General features: G+C 41.4%; 1 protein-coding gene across 1 annotated transcript in view; it reads right to left on the reverse strand.

Annotated features, from left to right (window-relative positions):
• Nucleotides 1-13,082: 13,082 nt before the first annotated feature.
• KIT (KIT proto-oncogene, receptor tyrosine kinase) overlaps nucleotides 13,083-25,822 on the reverse strand; it is a 41,525-nt gene continuing 28,785 nt past the window's right edge. The window contains exons 10-21 of the mRNA XM_050710404.1: nucleotides 25,629-25,735; nucleotides 25,410-25,536; nucleotides 25,051-25,155; nucleotides 24,853-24,963; nucleotides 23,017-23,167; nucleotides 21,146-21,234; nucleotides 20,682-20,809; nucleotides 17,705-17,827; nucleotides 15,354-15,465; nucleotides 15,157-15,256; nucleotides 14,320-14,425; nucleotides 13,083-13,208 (exon numbers count right to left, since the gene is read on the reverse strand). Coding sequence (XP_050566361.1) covers nucleotides 13,083-13,208; nucleotides 14,320-14,425; nucleotides 15,157-15,256; nucleotides 15,354-15,465; nucleotides 17,705-17,827; nucleotides 20,682-20,809; nucleotides 21,146-21,234; nucleotides 23,017-23,167; nucleotides 24,853-24,963; nucleotides 25,051-25,155; nucleotides 25,410-25,536; nucleotides 25,629-25,735 — 1,385 coding nt within the window. The remainder of the gene's footprint in view (nucleotides 13,209-14,319; nucleotides 14,426-15,156; nucleotides 15,257-15,353; nucleotides 15,466-17,704; nucleotides 17,828-20,681; nucleotides 20,810-21,145; nucleotides 21,235-23,016; nucleotides 23,168-24,852; nucleotides 24,964-25,050; nucleotides 25,156-25,409; nucleotides 25,537-25,628; nucleotides 25,736-25,822) is intronic.

Below are 25,822 nucleotides of genomic sequence, written 5' to 3' on the forward strand. Positions count from 1 at the left end.
TACAATGCACTGTATATAGCACAGCACACTATACTGTTTGCATTCATTAAATCCCCTTCCACTGGAAAATTGGCTCTCCGGCTTGGGATATGCATGACACATAGGAAGGATGTCTGTAATCACTTACACAAATGTCCATATCCTTCTGCTCTTCCTGCTCTGTCCTTACTGTCTATCATGCCCAACCATAGTGAATCTGAAACTGGGAAATGACAAGCTGTGAAGTATTTTCGATTAGTTAGAATTATGTTTGGGTCTTGAGTATCATAAAAGCCAGAAAAACTGCATTTACTAAAACCTTTTTCTCTGAAAATATATTAATAATGTATGATCATACTTTGTAGATAATGCAATAATTGCTTGCTTGATTATGTAGCCAAAATAATCATTTTCAGAGATGTTTGATTTTTGCATGGTGACTACATTTTGTGTAATTTTCAGGGCAACAGATGCTCATCTATTTGTTCTGGTTCAAAAAACAGCTCTAAATTGAAAGTGAATTACTGTAAACCTTCTGCAGGCATCTAATTTTACTTTTTTTAAAAAAAACACATGCAGTCTAAATGGTCTTATACTCAGGAGGGGAAAAATCCCCACACAAAGTCCATGTTCAGAGAACTCAGTGCACTGCAATTAGCATCACACCATACCAAAAAGGACAAATTACGCTCCCAGAGAGCCCACATTCACACACACACACGAACACATGAGCTGCCTTCCCAATCTGCCTTTCAAATGTTGATTCTGATTCTTTGCTCCAGCATGATGGTATTTTATGCACGTTTTGTAACTATGTGCCTATTTCACTAGGTAAATAAATCGAAGTTGTGATCTTGGCCAGGCTGAAATTTGGAAGTATGTTTGGCTGATGATTTGAAGAGTAATGGACTACGCAAAAACTGACCTCCAAAATGGGAACAATCTAAACATATACCTAGGGATAAACAAATACTACAAAAAAAAAAAACAACTGTCTTGTGTAATTTTTGTCTTAAAGAACAGGGAAAAATCCAGCAGTAGAAAGCAGAACAAAACTGCAGCTGGTTAGCTTATCTGCTTCACTTTTTGGGTTGTTATAGAGATACTCCGTCTGAGGTTTTCAGAAGTCACCACCTTTGAACTGGTTATTTCCACCTGCTTTGATGCCTAAAAGAGCAAGACTTGGTGAAGACAGCCTTCTAGACGTCTTCTTTTTCAGCCTTCCCATGTGTTTTTGCTGCTGGAATTCAAGGGCAAAGCTTTTCCCCCCCGACCTGATGCCTTGCAGCTGCTCCCAGCTGAGGCCAGCATGGCTGGGATGTCACCTGGTGAGGCTGGGCCACCCACAGAAGGACAGGAGAGGAGGCAATTTGGGAACCAGACTGCACCACAGCCCTTTGATTTCTTTATTGAATTGTGACAACTCCCATCTGATTTTAACTTCTTCACTTGACCAGTAAAGTGCTTCATCTTATTCATAGCTATGGTTATTTTTCCCTTGACTGCTTACCTTTGCCAGTGTACCTTCACTGTGGACAAACCTGAGGTTGGGGGCAATTTGGAAAGAGTGTGGTGACAGATGTAGCAGGCATCTTAAATGTGCTCCCTTCTCCTCCACCCCACTTATGCCGAGGATTATGCTTAGATCCTCGTTCAGGGCATTGCAATTAGATGAAGTAATGTCTGAGACTAAAAGAGGAAGAATGATCTTGTTCTGGGATTTTTTTTAATTTTATTTTTTTGTAAATAACTCATTGAAATGAAAACAAGGCGATGTTGCACTGGAGAGGAAAATGCAAGAAAGAAGTTGCTGATTTGGTTAACAAGAGGCTACTTAAAATCTCTTTCTAAACAGGAACTTTTAGAAAAAGGAGAAGGAAATGCCCCAAAAGGTATGGTCGGTCATGGCATGCAGAGTGAAGATAAGAGCATCGAAAAGAGAATCAGTTCACAGCCGGTGGAAGAGGTTGGTGCTCAGAAACATCATCTGGGGCAGGAGGAAGAGCTGCTGCCAAGCTGAAATGTTCCTGGCATCAGGCATCACCTACCTCCTCCTTGTCCTTCCTCTGCCCAGGGCCCTTAGGCCATGGAAAAGGCTTTGATAAAAGCAGCTAAGGATCTGGGGATTAAAGAGAGGACAGGAGTTGCTCCTGACCTCACTGGGCTTCCATTAAGCCATGAAGAGGCAGAGAAAGAAATCTGGAGAAAACAAGCTAAACAAGCAAAACCCCGTGAAGCAAACTTTCTGAAACCATCAGCCTCCAGCCACAGTCACAGGCTGCTGTTCAGTGAACACGTGTGTGTTTGGAAAAGAAGCAGGAGGCAAGAGGGATGCTGCTGCTTGGACTCAGCTGTTTCTTCACACTGCAAAGCACAAAATCATACCTGCTAAAGGACCAGGTACCAGGTTGTGCTGCCTGTAAACCTTGCCTCCTGAACTGAAACCTCCAAACAAAATGTGATGGTAACTGCCTCTGCTTCAATAAGACCCTTAATGGAATGGCACAGGCATCAGTATCAGACCTGTGTTTATTTAATATATTTCATTATTCATGATCTAGAATTTTACAAAGGAATCAATTAATTACAGTTGCAGAAAAAAAAAACAAAACTCAAAGGTACGTTAATATGCTGCTGCCAGTAGTTCAAGTAAGCCAACAGCTTTGCCAGGAAGATATTTCTCCTTCCAGCCCAAATTACCCAAATTGCTCTGTGCATTGGAGTGGTCTCATTGCACACATCCAGACACTGCCGGTCCCGCAGAGCCTTCCCTCGCAGCCCCTCGCTGCTTCCACTGGTGAGCAACGAGGCATATGGGGAAGAGGAGCAGATGCACAAGAGGTGGGTGCTAGAGGTGGGTGTTGGGAAGCTCTGGTGGGGAAGTAACGAAGACGATGCTCTGGCAGGAACTATTCTGGTACCTGCAAGCATCCTCAGCGGCGAACGGAGAGTCTAGGCAAGGCTCTCTGTCCCATCTGTGGGCATTTGGGAAAAATAAAATAATCCCATCTTTTTTCACAACAAAAGGTCTCTAGACAGCAGGGTGAAAAATGCTGCACAAACAAGAGGTGGAAAAAAAATAATGGGAATTATGAAGTATTTCTTTTCTTTCTTCTTTTTTTTTTTTTTTTTTGTAGAGTCTCCACAATGTCTGTCATGCATAGTCATGTCATAATATGCATAATATGCATAAGTCTCAATGCATAGATTTGTCGTTGGCTGTCACAGCAGCCCTGTACAGCCCGCTTTCTCCAGTCAGGGTAAAATGCTAAAATATATCGCAAAAAAGAATCATATTGAATGTGTCTGCTTGGAAGTGATAGACTTTCAGGAGCTGTACTGATGTTCAGGAATGGTCTTTTCAAGTTCAGCATATACTTAGCTGGGAGAGAGGATTTAGGCATTATTAGACAAAGTGAACCATATTCATATGGTGTTTATAAAATACATTTGGTTATTACCCACTGCAGCAGATGGTACACAAAATAAAAAATGACCTGGAACCTCATTACCAACTGCATAAAATCTGCACAAAGCTGCTCAGGGAAGTAGGGAAATATTTGAGTAGTTTTGTTTGGAAGAAGGCTTTGCTGACTTTTGGTCTCTTTTGATCTCACAAAGATCTATGTCAATGTGGGGCCGGATGGAAAGCCAGAGCTACCCAGCCTCATGCTGCAGGGTGCTAGCCGTCAGTCACTGCCAGAAGAAGACTTATTCCCTCTATGGGTGAATGTGATGGGTGACTTGTTTCCAGCCTCCCCTCAGGCAGCTGATGGGGCCGTTGCCCAAGTCTGCAGCACCAAAGACCAGTATTTGTTCTTCCAGGGACACGGCTAGAGTTTCAGACATCTCTAGATAAGTGTTGTGGTGTCATACGATGTGACCAGCCTGCCTTGCCAGCCAGGAGGGCTCTCAAGGGACAGTGATAAGGGAAATTATCCCAAGGCCCAACGCTCAAGAGGGCGCCCATCTCTAACACCTCCCTATTATTGGCGTCGTGCACTGCAGAGTGGTAGAGTTGGCAGCCAAAAGTACAATCTCTGTGAGTTTCTGTCACTGTCAAGAGTTAGCAGGGACAGGCACAAGGCACTAAACTGGTGCAGTGCTAAGAGCAGCAGGACGGGGCCTGAGGCCCAGCACAATCAACCTCACGGCTCTGCCACAACGTTAGGACTAACGCGGGGCTCCTTCTCCCCTGCAAAGTGCTGCTGTGTGGCTTCCCCTTCCACATGGGTTCACAAAAAGTCATGCCCCCTTTCCCCACCCGGGAGGGAATGACCTTCAGCAGCGCTGGCTTTCACGGGACACCCAACCGCAGCAGCACTGGATGCTTATCTGCCTCGCCAGCTGCCAGCCCCTCGAGGAGGAGCCCCACTGCTCTCTGCCTCGGGTCAGCCCAGCTTGGCACAGCCATCCAGCTCGTGCACTGGAAACCTTGGTCTTCCTCCTCTTCTTGACATCTTGTATGGTTTCGTATTTTCATATGAATTTGAGCCTGGACAAATGTGTGTAATTCAAGCTTAATCTGCCACTAGAAAAAAATATTATTTTTTTAATGCAAAACAGCCATCTATCTGATGGTCAAGTTATTTAGTAGTTACAGCTGCAGCAAGGTCCATCCTAGAGAATAATGACACTTCAGTGCTGGAAGGCTGTTTTTAGACTGTTTTCTTAAACTTCCACCGAATCCCAGAGGCTGTTTTGTGTCACAGAGCAGTCACAAAACAGCGTTTGTTGAAGTTCCTCGTGCGAAGGAGCAGAGATGTTTCCTCCTCCAGCTGATATGCCGTAGATCAGCTTTAACCATATTTGCAGGTATCACTGTGGTTAGGCTGCTACGTAACCACAGATGACAATTCGGGTGCCAAGCAATCCAGATAGCTTCTCATGTGACTGTAACGATCGCACAGCACAAGTGGGGTCCGCAGTTTGCTGTGACATCTGATTTGCTTTTGCACTGGCCACACGTGAGTGTAAAACAATAACCTTTTTGTGCCTGCTCCTGCATTGCAAGAAGGTGTGCAGATCCTTACCCACAACTCTAATTTTGCATATCTGCGGACTTTATGAAAATTAGGCTCTGCTCTAAAGAAGCTGTCTGTATCATGAAGAGAAATCTTGAAAAAAAATGATGATTCTGCATGGGCTCTCCAGACTGGTGACAGTGGCTGTGTGCTGCTCTACAGCACCTACAGAAAATACCCTCAGCCATACTGCAATGTTATTTCTTAAGGCATTTCTTATACAATACAAATGATTCCCTGGACTGTCCAGATACTAGACAATGAAAGAGGTTTCTGAAATTCATTCCAGCTGGTTAACAGATACTTCCCTCATCATTTGTGATTACTTTGCTAATGGCCCTGCACTGTGCAACACAAAATACTTTGAACTTCTCTCAAGACACTCATTTTTCTCTCCTCAGTTCCTGAACTGAGAGCAGTGCATGAGAAAACAGGTGTGTTTTATTTAGTCCTAAATAATTTTCTGTAGTGAAAAACAGGACAAACCGCTCCTCTCCTTCAGCTTCCCCCCTCCTTCCTCTCCTTCACGTCAGGAAATGATGTTTCGAATGCTTTTTGCTTTGTGTAAATGGTAAGGGCAGGACCAAAACACTGTCATATGGTCATCCACAGATGCCTTGCTCAGGGCAAGGCTGACAGCGCTGGCTGATCCCGAGGAGGTACATACATCTATCACTGGTGATTAGAAAAGTGCCCGGGTGGTGAGCAGCACACATGACGATCACACGGCCTGGGAATCCTACGCAATTGCAACAATAGTTTATGAAGACGATTAAAGCGGGGTTTGTTCCTCGAGCAGTGCAGGGCAAGGCCAAAGAGGCTCGTGTACAACATGCTGCCCGTCTCGACAGCACAGTTGCCTGCAGGACGGCGCTTTCTGCAGCTGCAGCACATTAAGGAGCAAAATAACACAGCACGAGGAGGGAGCTGGATCCTCCCTGCTGCTGCTGAGGCATTGAACAGTTCACCTAAAAACAATATCTTCCCCAACTCTGTGTAGTTAGGCCTTAATAGAAAAATAAAAAATATTAAACACAGCAAGATCCGAGGCTTGTGAGGTGGCTTGATTAAGCAGTAATAGAAAAAAAAAATAAGGAAAGAAGCATTATAGATCATTAATTTTTTTTTCTCTTCCCAGTTATTTGGGACAGAGCCTGTAAGAAAGCAGGTAATATTCTTTCTGCTGGGATTAACTGCCGGAGGAACAGAGGCCACCTGTGAGGCAAATCCTCTAGGTTAACTCCTACCAGTCCTGGGGAAATTCATGTCTCCCATCACAGGCTGGTGGCTTCTTTGCAGGGGACCTGTGAGGTGTAGTGCTGGCATAGTCCTTGACCCTTGAAGTGCCACAGATGGCCCCAAAGACTGAGCCCAGGGCCAGTGCCACCGGGGGTGCTCTTCTCCACACTGGGGGGCCCAGAGCTCCTGCCTGAGGACTGGCCAAAATCAGCTTGGCCCTTTCTGCTGCAGAAACTCAAAGTGAAACTCGAACAATGGCTGCTAATCAATCAGAGGAGCCCGAGAACTCTTAGAAAGCTCTTGTGAGCCGATAGGGAATGGTGGAGGGGATGCAGACTGCTGTGTGGCCCGTGTGCTGCTGCTGGAGCTGCCTCCCTGAGACTTGATGTTCTACTGCACGGCAGCTTGGGCATTCCCGGGCAATGCCTCCAGCCCTCTGAAATCTCAAGGGGCTTTTGAAAAGTAATTATAACCCTGGATTCTATTAATTTCCTTGGGGGATTTGTACCAGTACTGCTCACATTCGTATAGATTTCCACACCCATAAGGGTTAGAAGCTCCAAAAGCAGGGGATGAAACTTCCAAAATGACTTAGATACCTAATTGTAATGAAGAGATTTTATTTTATCCTACCTAGTTTCATCAAGGATGCTAACAAATATGCTGTGTAAACATTCATTTCTATTTTTAAAACAGGTTTTTAACCTACTTAACTCCCCTCCTCCCCTACTGCCCTTTGCAGTCTCATTTTTCTCAGCTTGAATAGCTAAAATGTACTACACCAGTTTTGAACTTGTGGTGATTTCAAAGTTTTCAAGGCAAATGATGGGAGGGAAGCCTGCTATTAGTTTTAACTGGAGTTTTAAAATGGAATGGCCAAATCTTCTCTTTTGCCTCTCTGAGTGTTACAAATGGCTATACAGCTACCTCCTGTCTGGTCCCCATATGTGACAGAGTATTTTCTTCTTTTCTTTCTCTTAAGGCCACATTGGGTGACCTTAAAATCAGAAGGCTGCAAAGTTTATGAACTTCATGGCTTCAGACTGGCCAACTGGTTGGCACACGGGGAAATAGATGACTCGATACAAGAACGGACACCTGGCTAGGAATCTTATTTTAACAGATTATTGACAAAATCTGTCATCTCACCTCTGAGATGGTAAGAATAGAGAAGGAGGAACAGGAGAGAGGAGAGGCAGGGCAGGCATGAGTAACGCATGAGTAATCCCTCCTGTTCCTCAAAGAGAAGCCACTTGCAAATGACGGGATGAGCAAGGAGACCTTTGCAGGTGTGAGTGGGGAAGGGATAGATCAAATGGTTCCCAGCACAAAAGGCTCAGTGGGCTGTGTCTGCAGCTGCTCTTCTGCTGCTCTTAGCCATACAGCACCTAAAGGATGTCCTTAGGTGGGCAGGTGGCTCTGCAACTCATTCCTGATTTTGGTGGAGCAATTGCCCTTTTTGATCTGCTGTTTTATTCACCTGAGACCAAGCCAGTACACGGTGCAGAATTTTGTTTGGGTGCTTTGGTTCAGCAAAGTTCTCCCTGCCAAAGTGAGTTGTAAACCATAACAGGCTGTATAGTAATTCTGGAAGTTTCCAGGAAAAACTTAGTTCTGGACCAACATGACAGGGTAATTTGGTTATTGCCTTCCAGCAAAAGAAGTAAAATGCAAACAGTTCTTGAATGAAAAATGTCTGAAGGGGAAAATGCAAAAGCATTTTCATCTCATATAGGAGTTTCAACTGTTTTGCCCTTCTAACTCAGAACAGAAATGAACAAATCCTGCATTTGGGGGGTTGCTATTGCCCCAGAGGCATGAGGAATGTCTATCACTCCCTTTGTCCCTGAGCCACCGAGGCAGCATGACCCAGGTCAACTAACTGCCCTGCTCAGCAGCAGTACTCACACCCCAAGCAGGCAAGGCGAGTGTCACTTGTTCCTTCAGTCACCCCAAGTGAGTGTTTAGCTGCCCCACTAAGCCACCTTCTTTTCTGATGACCACACCAAAACCTGCCACAACCACAATTGATAGCAAGCTGCTCTGCTTGGTAAGGATATTTAGACCAGCCAAGAGTAGCATAACCCACAAAAGTGCGGCCAGCCATTGATGCTTGTGTTTTTCAGAATATATACACTCGGGGGAAATCAAAGATTATTTTGCACTTTCTGCAGCTAAAGAAAACACCACAGTGATTTGCAACTCACACTGATTTATACTGACCTATTGGAGAAGCTACACACTGTGCCTCCCCTCACAGTAACTGATGGTTGGGTGGCATTAAACCCATCACAAGACGCCCTTATCTGATGGGGCTGACATTGCTTAGAGAGGAACACACAGGGCTTTCAGGGTCAGCTGGTTTCTACTGCCCATCACAAGCTAGCTGAAATGATTTCCAGGACATGGGCAGAAAAATCAAGTCACAGGAGAAATTGCTGCTAGTAAATCATCTTTGCTGCCTGGCTGGCAGCTGATGGATAATAGTTATCATGAGAAAGAGTGACTGATAATCAATTTAAGAAATATGGACAACATTTCAGAAAACACAGCCTCAGAGCAATTTTTTTGTCATGTACTTGCTAGTTACAGAGTAATCTCTTAAGAAATTAGTGCTCAGGAAACATGGCAATCGAAGGTGCAAACCACAACACAGAACTGCAGAGTAGGTTTTCATATTTCTATTATACTATATTTTCAGTCCTAAACCAGGGGCTAAAAACTCTATGCAACTGCTCCTTGTCTTCTGTTGAGACTCAGACCTCCCCACAGGACAAGTAGGAAGTTTCCTAATCCATGTACAGGAAGAGGACAGAGACGTTTCACTTTCTCAGTTTCAGCCTACAACACAGTAGAATTAAGGATGCTGTTGTCCAACCTTTCCAGTGATTGCTGTGAACATTTCTAGGACATGACAGGTCGTTCCCTGGTGACTTGGCTAGCTAGGAAACATTGAAGCATTCCGTGATGTTCAGAGGGTACCTTCTGTATTTCAGTCTATGGCCATTGACTCTTGTCCTGGCACTGGGCACTCTGAGAGCCTGGCTCCATCTTTTTAACAGCCTCCCTTCAGGTATTAGGTCCACGATGGTACATGGTGGTAACATGGTGCTGGTTTCTCTCTATATCTGGGTACAATAATGATTTGAAGGGCAAATAAAATACCTATTAAATGCATTCCTAAGGTGCCTTCCCATGTAAGTAATTGCTTAGAACTGGCATAGGAAAATAATTCAGCAGGAAATGGTCTGTGTGACCATGAATAAGAACCGAGGCAGTAATCATTGCAAGCCTTGTAGTAAAAATACAGGAGACTTTTTTTTTTCTTTTTTCCAAAAAGCAGGGCTGCTGAGTTCTGGGTTGCTTCAGAAGGGGAAACATTTCAGGAAATTGAAATTAAATACACGCTAACCCAATAAATACATGAAACAGCCATTTTGGAGATGTTAAAAGAGAATTCCTGAATTCTTTGTACCGATTCAGCTATGGGGATGTCTCAGTATGAAGTCTGCTTTGCTTGAATGGGGGCGCATGTACAACAGGAGAAACAATGGTTCAAACTCTGCCACAATCTTGGTAATTTCTGAAGTGTTATTAAAAATGGTGTTAAAGTTGGTAGGGGCAAAGCTTATACCTCCTGCCTCCTGACAAAATTATTTCTGAATTTTCATAATTAGTTTTAACAAACAGAGCTAAGATCTGAGTGAAAAAAATAAAAGAAAAAAGGAAGAAAGAAAAAAGCAAAAAAAGAGAAAGAAAAAAAAAGGGAAGTTGTTTTAAAAATGAAACTCTCAAGGAGTGGAGCAATTCAAGGAAGATGAACAGAAACGTTTAGGGACCAAAAAGGTTGACGTCTGTCTCGCACAGGAATTATCAGGGCTTTTGGTAGGATAGTCCTAACCAAGTTTGCCTAAATGCTTTTCATCTACTATAAAATCATGAGCCAACCCTGACATTGCAAAGCCTACTGCAGCACAGGATGGTGCAGATAACTTGCAGACTTCAGTCCTGCAGTAACTAAAGCAGAGGGTGTCCCCTGAGATGTGCGGTACCTGGCCCTGCAAGGGAAGCATTATGTTTTCTCATTATGAACCCCAAAACCCAGACACTGCTAAGGAATATATCACAGTTGCTGCTATTTTTCATTTTAAGCCTAATGGACATTTGACCAGTCCTGATTTCACTAGGACAAACATCCCAAAATGCAGGCCATTAACATCATCCCCTATCACTGGGAAAACAACAAGACGCAATGGAACTGACTCATTAAAGATGACAAATTAACCAAACCATGTGTTCTCCCCAAGGTGTTGCGTATGGCCAGCCCAGCACGAGCACTACTGCCAGCACACAGGAGGGAACAAGAGTGTGCACACCGGCACGTGTGTATGCAGAAGGGCTCCAACTGCCTTCCAACCATACCCTGAATAACATGGAGATTTTTTGAGATGTTTTTGTTCAATTTTAAGTAATACTATTTATGACATGTAGATTGCATCAGCAGTCTGTGGGATCAATCTTCTAGTTGAAAATTTTTCCAGCATCAAGCTATGCCTAAGTACCCAAGTATTTGTCCCTCTTCCCCTTATTACATAGGAAAATAAATTTCATAATGCAAAACCATCAAGGTTTTCTGGTACACATCTGAAAAAGTGCTTCAGAATGCCCAACTCGACCTCTTTGTGGCCAGACACTGAGATTTTGCTTCAACCCAAGAATTTATTAAGACTTACATGAAAATATTCCATCTTAACATAGTACACATCGGTAGCATCTGAATACAAATTTACAGATTTATTTGAACTTTTCTGAACTGCAATTCTACAACCGAGCAACATATCCATAAGTGTTTCATAAACTTTCAAACACTTACATATTTATACATATAGTTTTTGCATATATATATAAAAAAATATTTTTGAGACTCAGGGACTGAGAATAGTCAAAAGGACATTATTGCTACATTTCCATATTTACAAAAACAATGCATAAAACCATTCAGAACACCAAGCCATTGCAAAATAAGTTTCAAAAATCCCCAAATTATAAAAATATAAATTTTAAGAACGAAAAAACCCAAACCTCTTTCAGCTAAGTGTCCATTAAGTACCGAGACATTTATAATTATAACAACTAGTTTGTCTACAGTTGCTCTGAAAGCCAACACACTATGAAAGAGCTTTTATAGCATTAAACTGAAAATGCTCAACAACAAGTATGCATAAGAGTGCCTCCAAACAACTGGCTAACTTTGGAAAGGTGCAACAGCCTATGTAAGTTCAGTGCAAATGGCTACTTTTTGACTAACTCTGAAAGACAAATTCCTGTAACAATAAACCAAATGCACAGGTATATAAAGAGTGTGGTATTCAACATTACCTAAAACATACTACTAGTGTGTGTATTTACAATTATCTTGCATTTGGGCAGTTAGTTACATATTTAAAATGCATGTAAACTCAACCAAAATCCTGGTAAAGTATAAGTTACAGAGTGCTTAAGTGCATTGTAAATAAATAGGTACTTAACTAGTACTCTGTCTCTGAAAAATGCTTCTCTCAATGCTAATTTCTAGGTGACAGAAACAAAGGTGAAAAAAAGAACCAGCAGTTTTTCTGATGGAAAGAAAAAGGGGTTACATGATACTTAAGCACAACAGATACTGACCCCAAAGCCCCGTATCTGTCAAACAAGACCACAGGGATGTGTTGTTTTCTCCCATTTAAAAATTCAGTGCTTCCCAGCTAAGCTCTTCTTCATTATGATCTCAGCACTACTATAGAGATGGAAAGATGAAATGACTTGTCACGGGGGGAATAGCCCTTTCCAGCAGCGAGCATTATCCAAGCTGGCCTGTGGGAAATATTCACCTGGGTATGACAAGATAAGCAAAGAGCCCCCAGGACAGAATTTTTTGCTTCTGCTCTTTCCAAGATAAGATGACTCGTTAAACGGCCTCTCCTCCCAACACACCATTTACTGTAAGTGCCCCTCCTCCTGTATTTTGACCATCTCAGCATGTCCCACCTACCTATCTTTGGTGAACACTTTGGGACACAGCTTTTATCAAGTATCTCATCCCTCTGGCTTCAGCTGTTGGGGATGCTGTGTGGTGGGATGTGACCCAGCGGGGACAGGTCAGTGGGATGTGGACCCACAGAAACCTAGTGACAGGTCTGCATGGCTGACAGCACAGGTAGGAAATGAAGACCGAGGTCCACACTCTTTTCCTTGCCACTGGTTCAAGCCCCAGAGCCCTCTGGTGGGTCTGCTGCTGTGCAGACCACCACATCCTTTGGACGTACACCCCTCTTGCCCAGGTACCCACAGTCCCCTTGCTGGTCTCCGACCTGCAGTATCTGCCTGGGAAAGCTCCTCTGGCTTGTATGGATGTGGAAAGTGGTTTGCAAAGCAGTTAGCTTTATACGTTTATTTCTTAAATTCAACAAAACAAGATTAACTAGAAAGTGACTACATGCTTTCCAGGCATGGATCCAAAGAAGGATCGCTGCAGATTTGGTTTGATCTGTAGTCATCTCATTCCACACCGTGGCTCAGGATTTTTTTTTTCCTTCAGATCTGGCGCTCTACTGCAAATACACACAATATAGCAAAATATATACAGCTTCAGTTAACATTGCAATGATGCCTGTAACCGTGCTCAACAGATTAAGTTTATGTGAAACAGTGTGTGGTAAAGAACAGTATTACAACGACATTTCAGCTACACAGTGGTAGTAGTGAGTAAAAGTAAGAGAAATTATTGAAGTCCTCCCTCTCTCATCCCCTGCACAATACAAACAGCGAGTACACCGGGGCTCCTCTTCTTCCAGGTGCCACTCAAACATCTTCACGTACCAGGAGAGGCTGAGTAGATGAAGCACTGCTACCCACCGAGTTAATTCTCACGGAGTGATCTGTAGGATTTCCTTGACTGGAAGGTGGAGTTGAAAAGTTTGCATAGACCTGCAGAAGCCAAACACTGCTGTCAGTTCCCTGCAGATCGCTCTGTCCCTTCACACGTACCTGGAGAGCTCACCTTTGTGAGCCATCTCCTACTCTGTGCTACACCACCTGAGGAGCATCCAGCTCAGGTGTTTCTTTACAAATCTAAACACACAGTTTCAACAGGTTTTGGGCATAACAGCATTTTTAAGAGTCAAGAACCCCAGTCTCCATTACTAAAACCACTGCAACATACTGTATTTATTTAATTATTTATTATTACATTTAGCAGCATACTAAATTTAAACTGAGCTTGAAAAAACACAGCTCTGGTTATTACTAGAATGCCCCCAAGAAACCTCGGTAATATTTTCTTCACATTCTTGTTTTTGTTTTAGTAATTCCTGCACCTGCCAAAAATATGCTACAGGATGCAATTGAACACCAGCAGCTTTCAGTTTCCTCTTTTCTCAAATTGTCAGGAAGCCATGCACTCTGTGCCCAAACAAGGCATCTAGAAGGTAAAAGGAAGCTTTATTTTTAAACCACAGTTTAAACTTGCTTTTCTAAAACCCAGTTACACTAATGCTTTTACTAGGGAATGGTCAAAAGAATGGTGAATACACTTGTCACAACATACCTTACAGATTACATATATACGGCTAGGTGAAGTTAGATGTAAGAGGCTGAGGAGCAGCAAAAGCTCAACTCCTTCCTTCAGAAAGTTTTTCTAATTAAAGCTAAATATACTTAATGTCTGAGATTTTTCCCAGATGAACAGATTTTCTCATAGTTTAAGGTAAGATGAACCTACACAGTAGCACTACATTTTGTAAGATCAAAACTATTAAGTATATTTTGAGTGAGAAACATCAACCACGCATAGAGTCTTCTCCAGCTGGTGGTCCCTGTTTCATGTACAGGCTTACACACCTACTGCCTAATGACACGAGAAGGAAAAAGCGAGTGGCCCATACGTCACTCCAATCACCCACACTTACAGTGCAGAGCTACATAAATAACACTGGAAAATTAATGAAGGTTCTTTATTCCTCTGAGCTCTGGTCTAATGTCTTGTTTGAAACTGCTTTGACTCCAAAAAACTGTTGATCCGTATGGAGCCCGAACTTACCCGGGGAGCACTATCTGAAAGCTGCTGTTCTATCAGCTGCACGATCTGTTTAAATGTGGGTCTCTGTAAAGGATCAGCATCCCAGCAACTCTTCATTATATCATACCTGCAAAGATACTAAAATTAACTACTGCTGATGAGGAAACCTGAGAGCTTTTATCTCACCGGTATTGTTATTTGACAGAAAAATGTGACCCATTTGCACAGTTAATGTTGTTTAAATGAGTTTTAAGAAAAGAAATAGCACTGCTAACACTCGTGCTTATGACAACAAAGGAGTCAGTGCTAATGAGAGTCTCTGGACACAGTTTTCTTTGACAGCTTGCCAAGTACCAAGCCATTTACAACACAGTGAATTGGAGACAGCTGATGAAGAAGATAAGTAGCCAGTCCTCTTGCAGTCAGAAATACAGCACAAACGCAGACGCTGTACAGCCTGATGATACATCTCACTGACTGCTTCATTGGAATTAAAAATGTGTAATAAATGCTGTGATCTGTCAATAACTTATTGACACGGAGCAGATACCAAGACAAAGTCATCAGATGGTACAAGGCATGAGTGTGTTACATTGCTTGTAGCAATACTGACATATACTACACTGGTTAGACTACATGAATTATTTAAAACGTTAAAGAACTTAAAATAAAAAATAATTTAAAACAAAAACAAACAAAATAAACAATAATAATAATAATAACAACAACAACAATAATAATAATAACAACACAAAACAATGGGGCAGTATAAAGAAGTCTTCATGCAAATGTGGAAGGTTCCCTTCCTTCGCATCGCTGCTTATGTGTGGTGACTGGAGGTGCTGGTTGCTCACTTACATTTCAGGGGGCGCACACTCAGGGCTGAACATCCTGTATCCCTCCTTGATCATTTTATAGAACTTGGAGTCCACAGGCATCCCTGGATATGGGCTGCTGCCTGTTGGGAGAACAGGTGAGCAACAGGGTTTCTACATATGGAGCAAAACCAAGAAGAAATGGAAATCCCTTAAAGTACAGATTTTGATGGAGCTTACCTAAAGAGAAGAGTTCCCAAAGCAATATCCCATAAGACCAGACATCACTCTCAAAAGTGTAAACGCAATTGAAAATACTCTCAGGTGCCATCCACTTCACAGGGAGACGAGCCTTTCCAGGGAAAAGGGATTAAATTAAGACAATGGTCATAAGGCATAAAAAATTTACAACATAAAATCAACCTTTTATACCTATTATGTGCTGTAAATATATGTGAATTCAATAGAAGAATCCAACCAAAAATGGAAATCCCTGGCTTTAGAGACTCCATGTGCTGCACTGTTGTTACTGATTCATCTCTCTATGGGGTCTACCAAACTTGTGCAGTTCCCTGCATTCTGATTTTCTGCTTACTGGTTTATAAGGAATGGCAGGAAGTCAGAGGAAAATTATCTGTATGAACATGGCATGGTTTCTTATGCAAACACTCAAGTCTTCTGTGGACTGGCTACCTTACATACAATGCTTCAAGGCTTTAGCCAACAGTTAAGACATCTGCTTTAGCCCCTTAGTGTATCAGAAAAAAAAATAACCTGAAAGAAATATATATTGATACGTTTCATACATTTGTGTGGGAACAGACAAAGTCTTTCCTCTCCCTACTTTGCCCTTTTCTTATCTGACTGCGGGAGCCGGCCAGGCTTCTGTCCTAAGCATTTATCCTGCCCTAGCATGCCTTCATCTGGGTTAAGATCAGGCCAGATGCAAACAGATGCCTTTTGCGGCCACTGCTTCCTCCCTCCCAGGGCAGCTGCAGCCTATCCTCTTCTGACCCTTTCAGGCTAAGTAAAATCCTGTTGTCAGACAGCTCAGGAAACGTAAAGTGTGGCCTAGACACGTAAAATTTAATTACTTACTGCCCACTTCCCGCCTAAGCTGCGGATCTGCACTTCCCACTCCTACCAGCCTTGACAGATCAAGCAGCTCCTGACCTGACCCTGAGCCTGAAAGCAGCTTTCGTACAATAAATGCCACTCAATATTTTGCCAATACAGCCACTCCTGAATTATTTGTGTTCCCATTGTTCCCTAACCTCAACTTCTAGCCATCCAGGGGCTGGTACCAACATTGTTGTCAACGACAAACACAAAAACACCTTCTCTCCTGGAGCCTGCAGTGGGGATGCTGTAGGTACCTGGGACGTCAACGGACTGCTGGGTGACAGCAGAGCATCAGAGATACCCGAGATACCTGAGGGGCCATGAACCAAGAGGTTAACTGAGCGTGGCAAACCACTTCGGGAAGGTATGATCAGGTGTGTGATTTGCTCTCTTCATCAGCCATGAACACACTGGAAACCTGGACAGGCAACCTTCAGATCACGTCAAGTCCCTAACAAGTGATTGACCCTTGACTGCTGAGCAGTCAGCTGGGATGGGGAGGACCTTCTTTTCTTTAAAAATGGTGCAAGTGAGAGATGAGCGTACTGAAGGCAGTGGATAGCTGCACATGCCTGATGCAGACCTAAAACATTAATCCAGGCAGCAAAAATCAGTTTCAGATGCAAAAGACCTCTACCTCATAGCATACTTCTCCAGTTTTAATCACAGACAGGCTTGATTTTCTTTTGTAGAAGGGCTCCTTTTACTACTTTAAAGCACGTTAAAGGGGACTTCAAGTACTGACAATGCAATCTGCATCGCTTCAAAGTGTCTGGTAGGTACTAGTGTAATAGGTACTCTTCTGCATAGGAGGTGTTACACTTTTTTCATTTGTCGTACTATTACAGGATTTGACATATAGTTTCAAGTTAAAGCTGCATTTGTTATTCATACGAGGTTAAAATCTGTCTACGGAATCAGAGAAAATTAAGTCTTTTTAACGTCTCACTATGCCCTAATCAATAAATTCAGACTTTAGAATCCAGTTTCTGTTGTCTGAGTGATGTTTTATAGCAAAAAACGGGATGTAGCCCCTGAATATTTAGATATTTCAAAAATAAACTATTTCAGTAACATACAAATACAGTAAAAGTTTCAAAAATTTTTTTAGGGTTAACCTGTCAGAATATTGCAATACCAAAACTTGCAATTAGTCACAGAGCTGTAACTTCTAGTATATCCATATGTAACAGGGAGATGGTGTGTTATACTGGTGCAGCAAAAACATCTCCTCCACCATGACATGCATTCAGATGTTTTTTTCCAGCATAACAACATGTAAATATTAGGGCTTTTGTCAACACATACATCTATGTCAGCAATTGCCCCTTTTCGCATTCCCAACCAGCACAAACCTAACAGCAGGATTGGGAAATGTAGATTTCTGTCTAAGAAAGATTTTTTGCAAGTCAAGACAACAAGAACGCCCCTAACTTAAAACAGGTGGATAAAGTATCACGTATACTTACATTTCCTTTGACCACATAATTTGAGTCATTCCTTATATCTCTGGCCAGGCCAAAGTCACAGATTTTTGTTATTCGACCATGAGTGAGAAGAATATTTCTTGCAGCCAGATCCCTATGAATGCACTAAATAACAAACAGACAAACCAAGTTATTTTATAATATCCTTAATAGACTGTTGCTTGGTTACGTGCTTTCTTAGCTATAAACTTACTACATTATGCATTTTGTAGCAAGCTGAAAGTCATAATGAAGCCATATGTTAATAAGCGTACGCAAATGATTAAAAATTCTGGTGTAGTATGTTTACTATCATGACATTGATCCACACAGTTAGGGCTGCCTATGCATTTATTTTAGAAAAGACCACCTGCAGGCACTTCGAATTTTCCAGCAATTCACGTTTGCAGCTAAATTTTAATGTACTTGTTCTATGCCAGGGACAGATTTTTTTCTCCAACTCTTATCAAAAACTAATTGGTCTGCTTCCTAACACGGGACAAATAAGAAGAAAATGCGGTTTGTCTCTAAAATAACTCCAGCCTTTTATTATGTGGCTACTGTGATTGAGGGGAAAGAGCTGAAAACAGGGAAAATTATGGTAACGATTCAAAGCATACACGTTAGAAAACTGAATCCCACTTCAAAAACACTCCTCTGTAAAACTTAAGGTATTAAGTACCTTGGAGAGTTTAATAAGCAGGACTAAATATTTCAAAATATTGTCAATCTTCACAGGCCAATATCTTTCTATGAACGTCACACGTTCGATGACCTTGCTAGCTTATGTTCCAGCATTCATTTGAGAAGTGTGCACGTTTGCAACTGCAGCTCTAGAGGGGTGGCTGACTTTTCCAGCAGTCGTGTTTTCTTTGTGTACAACTAGAGTCCATCTGTATTTGTTAGAGAATGGATGTATTTCTCTAATGAAATGATCTCTTTTTCCATCTAGAAGGGACAGTGTTAAGCTCCTGCTGTGCTGATGGTATACAATACGCAGGGAAAGGCTGTCTAAAAAATAGCTGAATTGTTCAATTTTTCTCTGCATTTTTTTCCCTCAAAATATGAAACTTGTGGAATTCCCTACAAAAAAATATATATTTAAAATATCAGGAGAGTTAAGCAAATAAAACTTAAAATGATAACTGCAAGTCACATAAGCAATGTAATCTCTGCCTCCTTGGCATACTTACAGGAGGAACTATGTTTAATGACAATTAGTGTCCCGGGGACCCTCATTGCATCCCAATCCATATCTTCACTTCACTTACGTAAAGATGAGAGCATTAACTGCACTGAAGCAGTAAAGTGCTGGAATGGCCAAATGACCAGCTTCTCTGCCTTTTTCCTCCAGAAGCAGTGCAGTTTGCCTTGAATACAGACTTTGTCTATGGGAGGAAGAACAGCCTTGTGATCAAGGCACCGTGTGCTTGATAAGGGACTTATACCCCCAGGACAGACTCCTGTCCCCACTCTCTCACAGAGGCACGTTCATGTCTCTGAGCCTGGATACAAGAACGAGTTGCAAAAGAGCAGCTGGGCACTCTGTGATGCTGGGCTGTGTGGACCATTCCCAAGGGCATGAGGCAATCTGAAGCATCTTACCCATCATCCCAAGCCACTCTGCATTCCCTAGCTGAAGCTAAGAGCCTGTACATACACAACGACTGAAGAGGCCAAGCACAGAAACTGTTAGCACAGTGTAACTTAATTGTGCGATAAAACCATTAATTCTGCACTGTCGAACAGATACTACACGTTACTTCCCAAGCTCATGGTGCTGTGGTGTAATATTCATTATCGCTTCTGCTACTCAACTCCACAGTACCTGTCTGTATCAAGGGAAAAAATATAACAAAAACAATCACTGGGAATGATGCACAGTGAATCCTGGGGCTATTCTGGAGGAAAGTAAGAATAGAGAAAAAATATGTGTGCTAAGCACTGGACATCCCGAATAGTGCAGAATGCAGGAGTCTGGTAAAGATCATTAAAATCTGTAATGTAACGTGTTTGTCTGCTGGGTCTGTTTTGAAGCTGGCAACAGATAGTAAAAAATACTTCTAAGGGTTTGGAAGGAGAAACGGGGGAAAAAATCAAGTTTTATTGTGGACTTGCTTTGGAGCAGAATGAGAGCCACATTTCCCATTATTAATGCAGGTTCACAGAATTACCATAAATTGCTCAAGGGTTGTTGTTTTGATTTTCTTCCTTTTTTTTTTTCCCTTTATCCAAGGTGCACCTGTACAATCCTGTCACAATGTTTACATAGTAAATAGCATTTTTGAAGAAAAATGTAGGAAACACCATAGAAAGATCAGAATTATGCAGTGTTTAAAACTTGTATTCTTTCTTAGACCCCTTCTGTTATGCAGTACCTCTCCCAAGAAACCTGGAGACTGTCTGTTACACTCAGTGTAGCCAATGAAGATCATTTGTAGGTCTCTAGGCTGATTCTATCTTTTAAGAAAACTAAAAAACAAGATGTACCTTGTACATTAAGCCATAATGTTTAAAAAAAAAAAAAGTATACAGCGTGATAACTCCCCTGTTTAAGGCAGTATTCAGCGTGAGACATGGAACTGCAGCTTTGTTTAAAACTGAACAGATACTCAAGGCACTTTTACGCAAACAGATCAGCCATCTCACTGTTCTTTAGTCTGTAAACTCTCCAGGAATGCCACAGAGAATGAATCTTAAACTCTCAAGATTTAATTGCTTTTGAGGATGTCCACATATTAAATTTTTCTGTTCTTTCATGAACTCCATCTATTTGCCATGCACCAGAGAAGCCTGAAAAACTAACTCCTCAAGGCTCACTCCTGCAGGTTTTGGTGTCTCCAAAGCTATCAAAAGTTTTCACTTAACTACCTGTGTGCTACAGAAAACAAGCGAAGAGCTGAAGATCGAACCTGCAAGAATCACCTCCCAAGCTCGGATGAGTTCATCTGCTGTCTTCCAACACATGACATTAACTTACATTTTTAGAGGCAAGGAAGCTCATGCCCTTTGCCACCTGGTAAGAGAAGCTTAGTAGATCTTCAACATCTAGAGCAAGTTCATCATCTTCCAACATGGAAAGGGTAACACCCTGATCGGTGTAGGATCCTACACAATATAAACATCAGCAGCTTTTGAGTGGACCAGGTATAATCATCTAGAAACAGTCTTATGTTAAACAGATCAGCAATCTTAATAAGTACTACACTAAAGCCACATAAATAGCTCATTGCCCAAAAGCAAAATATAATACTGACACTTTATTTAAGTGTGAAAAAATAGAAGATACTGTAATTTAGCATATTGTTCTTTTTTAAGCCTTCTCATACCAATTCATGTTTCTTTAACTGTCCCCATCCATCAGAGAAAAGTATCATGAAAAAATCCATAAAGTCCTCCTCCCTACACTCCCAGCAGCAAACAATTTCTCATCACTGTACTCACCAGACTTTACTGGTCTTTTTTTATCAGCTTTTGGGGGAACTGCGTATGACACTCCTGGTTTCATGTCCATGTACTCATTGACAGCATCACTGCAGAGGCAGCAGATGAAATGAAATATAATTTAGGGAAAAAGGACCTCAAAAGCAATCCAAACAGAAAGATGACATTACACCGACCTTCTGAATACAATGCTTTACAGATGATTAGAAAACCATGGGCATGTAAGGAAGATGAGAAAAGGCTTGTACAGAAAGAGAGGTTCATCAGTACAGTTAACAATGCATCAGGTAAGCAAACAAAACCTTTCCTATGTATACTATTTATATAGACTTTGGCCTCTATAAACTAATGACCCAGTGTTTCACAGGACCTGCTAGGGCTTCCTTCTTCTGCTTGGGCCAGTTTCTACTAGCATTTCAGCAACTGAAGTGGCAATTGAAATGCAGAAGACAAATGGTAAAAAATATTAAGTTCAGAGCTTCCCAAGTCTCTGAGTGGATTCGCATGTATTTCGAAGAGTCCCAAGCCTTGGCTGACAGTCATCTGCTATGTTTGTTTTTTTTTTTTTTTTTTTTTTTAAGTTTTCTTATCGATATATACATTGCAACTGTACCAATTTTCACACTGCATGGTTTATAAACATAAAGTTAGGCCCCTTTAGAAATGACAGATGCACTTTGGCATTTTTCACTTTCCTGACATTAGAACTCATACCATAGTCCTTCTTTATCCTGAAGTATCTGCTTAGTTTATGAACAATAAATGCAGCCACATAGCTAAAATGGAAAGTAGCTATGAGATCACTGATAGCTTTAGTCACCACCAAATCACAAACACATGTGAAACATTTCAGCAGCTGCAACATTATGGTAAATACTAATACAAGAATTTGGTAAATACCCCCTCGTTAATACCTCAGTTTACAAAATAAGCCCAAACAGTGATATCTCTGCACTAAGAAGAAGACAGACCTCCTATGGCAACTCATAGCTTTGTGTTCATGGTACCTGTGGTACCAACCTCCCTGGTATCACCATCTATCCATGCATTTATTGCCACAGTACAAACAGCTTCACTAGCACTATGCATTGCTAGGAAAAAAGGATGTTACCACCTCCTAAGGGGCTTCCTGGTTGCTTTGTGCCTGCCAACACAGAGTGATGGGCCCACTGGGGCAGTGAACAGACTAAAAATAAAAAATGGGCAGGTATTGTAGCAGACCCTAAGTTTTGGAAAATTATGTCTCCCTCACTTTGCAAAAGGAAGGAGTTAGCAGGAAATATGCTTGGAAACATACTCATAAAGAACTCGGGCTTGATCTAAAACTGAACTGCTAAAAATATACAGATGAAGTAACTGAAAAATAAAAGTACAAGAGCAATCTCTGACATGGGCTGGAGCATCACACAGTCCAGTGAGCTACCAGGGACAGCTTGCCTCTAACACTGTAAGGCACTGTTTTCGTTGTAGAAAGTCATTTCTGAAGGCAGGAACTTGTGAGAACCCAGAATATTAACACCACAACACTGGGGGGATTGTTATTCAAGCTGCTAAATGAGCACTGCCAATGTTGAACAGTAATGATAAACACAAATACATATGAAGATTGGAGCCAAGGAGCTGCATGAAATAACTACAGGAAATTTGATAAAGTAAAACACAGAGTGTATACAATGAATTGAGCTCTGTTAGAATAAGCCACCCACTGTACAAATCATCTCTTTAACTAAATTGTTTCCTTACACAGCAAAGAATCTTCAAAGCCTGCTGCATGAAAGACTTCTCCCAGTTTTTCATCCCTAATGAACTTCGATATCCCCTCCTTCTCAATCTCCTGAAAACACAACCACATTTCAGCAGGTCGCACTTACGCTGAGGGCTCTGCCTGGTGCAAAAGGTTCTCGTAAACAGCTGCTTCTGTGTGTTCTTCATGCTTTGGACAAATAAACGAATCTCGCTTCCGCCTCAGAAAATTTAAGAGATCACCATAGCAGCAGTATTCTGTAATGACCAGCGTGGGTCCTGTAGATGTACGTGAGGTTGAGAAAGCAGGTGAGCATTGTCTTCAAGGCAGAAAACCTTGCACAAAGATAGCATTCAGCTAAGCACACAGGCTGGTCTATCAAAAATCACACTGCCTAATGTTGTCTAGACTTGAAAAGTTACAGACAAGCAACCCAGCATCTTCTCTTTCACAGATTATTGTCCAGCTAAAGCTGTGTCACTCCCAATTAATTTCCACCCCCCTCAATAGTATAGCATTGTACAAAAAATTAAACAAATAAGTCTTTTTCTCTTTCTTCATGTGATAATGTGTCTGGCCAGACACATCTGTTTGATTTTGCTCACTTCCTGAAGGAAGTTATTTGTTCCAAACATTCGAGTAATTCAAGCTTCAAACATTAATCCTTTTGATTCACTTCTGTTTACAGTAGGGCTTCACACTCCTTCAGTAATGTTTTGGAAATGATGTAGAGTGTTATATTCCGCAGTATAATAGGAAAAATCATTCAAACAGAACAGCCTGCTGCGACAGAAAACTACACTGCACAAGGTCTTAGAATATTAAAATGAAATCGGAAAGGAGAATCAAGTCATCTCCAGCACGGATGTTTATAGATCAAATATATGTTTTCTGAGTGAATGACTGCAGCTATGGCCCTCGAATATGTAATCATGCTGCATGTTATTTCAGCTGTAAGGTTATTCTGTGCCACCACCTCCTAACCTCAATAGCTGATTTCCACTTTTCTGCAGTTAATAATTATAGCTTCACTAACAGCAAAAACAGCATTTGTGGTGGGATTTGCTCACAGACCCCACATTTCTTCAGCTGTCTGAGACAGATATGCATTCAGGCCAGTGATTCTGGTTTGCCGACTACTTAAAATTGCTTCATCCTATTTTTAAATCATTAGAAGTGAAAGTGAGAAACACTTTGCCTTTGTCTAAAGCTATGAATTTTTACAAGCTCCTTTTCTTTGAAAAAATGAAGCAAGAACTTAAAGAGCAAGTTCTTCTGTAAGGAACAACACCATTTTTCATACTCAAAAGCATGTAAGTTAAAAATACAGGACAGCATCACTCTGTATTGACACTTCAGCTGTTTTGTAGCTTTCATTATATATGAAAACAAACTTTTAAAAGCTTATTGTTTATATTTATTTTTAAAGTTACTGAATATAAAATACTTGGGTTGTACAACGCTTCATTTGGGAAATTCTTTTTCTCAACTTTCAAGTACTTAGACTTTAACTCCAGTGGTGCATTAATAGATACACTTGCCATTCTATTTGGAAGACTGGAAGATCTGTTAAAAGGCTTTTGACTTTTCAGTCAAAAGACTGGAAGACTGTACAAGGTATGGCTGCTGATTTCCCCCTGAATACCAGCAAGTTTTACCTTTTCTCATTCGTGAGAAACAGTGTTGTGAACGAAAAAAAACCTTAAGTTATACATTTTTTCACCTCTCAGCAAACTTCATTTTTAGCTGCAGCTACAGTGGTCTTGTCACTGTTAGCAGGATGAGCCTAAAACCTAGATTCAGGAATTCACAGATGATAGTCGTGATGATCTGCAACCTGCCTAAGGAAGACACGTATTTAAGATTTCTATACTTAGCAGCACTGAATTCATCTCTGTAAGGTTCTTCCTTCTGACAATAAAAAAAAGGAGCACAAATAATCAATATCCGCTGATAACCCTACCTCCAATAGTGCAAGCTCCAAGTAGATTCACGATATTAATGTGGTTACCAAGGTAACTGAGAACTTTTAGTTCTGACATCAAGGCTTCTCTTTCTGTTAAATGGGCGCTTGCTGCAAGGCAAAACGCAATGTTCAGTAAATAGCACACCTACCAGAAGGAAGTTAGAAAAAATTGGGCAGCGTACTACAGCAACTTACGTTTTAACATTTTTACTGCTACTGTCATTGCGGCATCAGATTTAAATAGACCATAAGCAGTGGCTTCTACAACTTTTCCAAAAGCTCCAGCACCAAGGGTTTTGCCTAATAAAGAAAAAAAAATCTTTATAAGAACTTGGAGCATTTCTTCCTGAAGGGTTCAGCATTTTATTTTATGATATTAGAGAAAATAGTGTATATACACTTGCTTGCTTTTTGTCCCCAGGTAAGCATGAGCAATTATCGTTATTTGCATTCCTGCACATCTTTTTGACAAAACCCTGCTGTGTTTAACCAAAGTCTCATATGAGACTTGAGGGTTTCACCTTGCAGATGAAGTTAAATAAATATAAACTAACCGAAACTCAACCGGTTTCTAGGAAATTCCCATTTGTGATCATAAGGAAGCTGTGTTGGGTCTATGTAAACATAGTTGTTTCCATTTATTTCTTCAACAACTTTCCACTGAACTTCATATTTGGGTTTCTGAAAAGGAAAGAGAACGGCTGTCACTCCTGAAGCTTCCCCAGGCAGCTCCCACACTTTAACAACTCAGGCAGAGGAGTTGCTGATTTTACCTGTAAATATATGTACACCAGGATCACGACTATGATGCACATCAGTCCAGCAGCGACTCCAAATGCGATTAGTAAAGGTGTGAAAAGGGTATGGGTACGGATTTGCTCTGGAAAGAAACAGAGAAAATCCTGCTTGAATACCAAACAAGAAAAACTACATTTAAAATAATCAGGTGAAAAAGCTTTCCTTGATT

The sequence above is a fragment of the Cygnus atratus genome, chromosome 4 (genome assembly GCF_013377495.2).
Source record: "Cygnus atratus isolate AKBS03 ecotype Queensland, Australia chromosome 4, CAtr_DNAZoo_HiC_assembly, whole genome shotgun sequence".
NCBI classification, from domain to species: domain Eukaryota; kingdom Metazoa; phylum Chordata; class Aves; order Anseriformes; family Anatidae; genus Cygnus; species Cygnus atratus.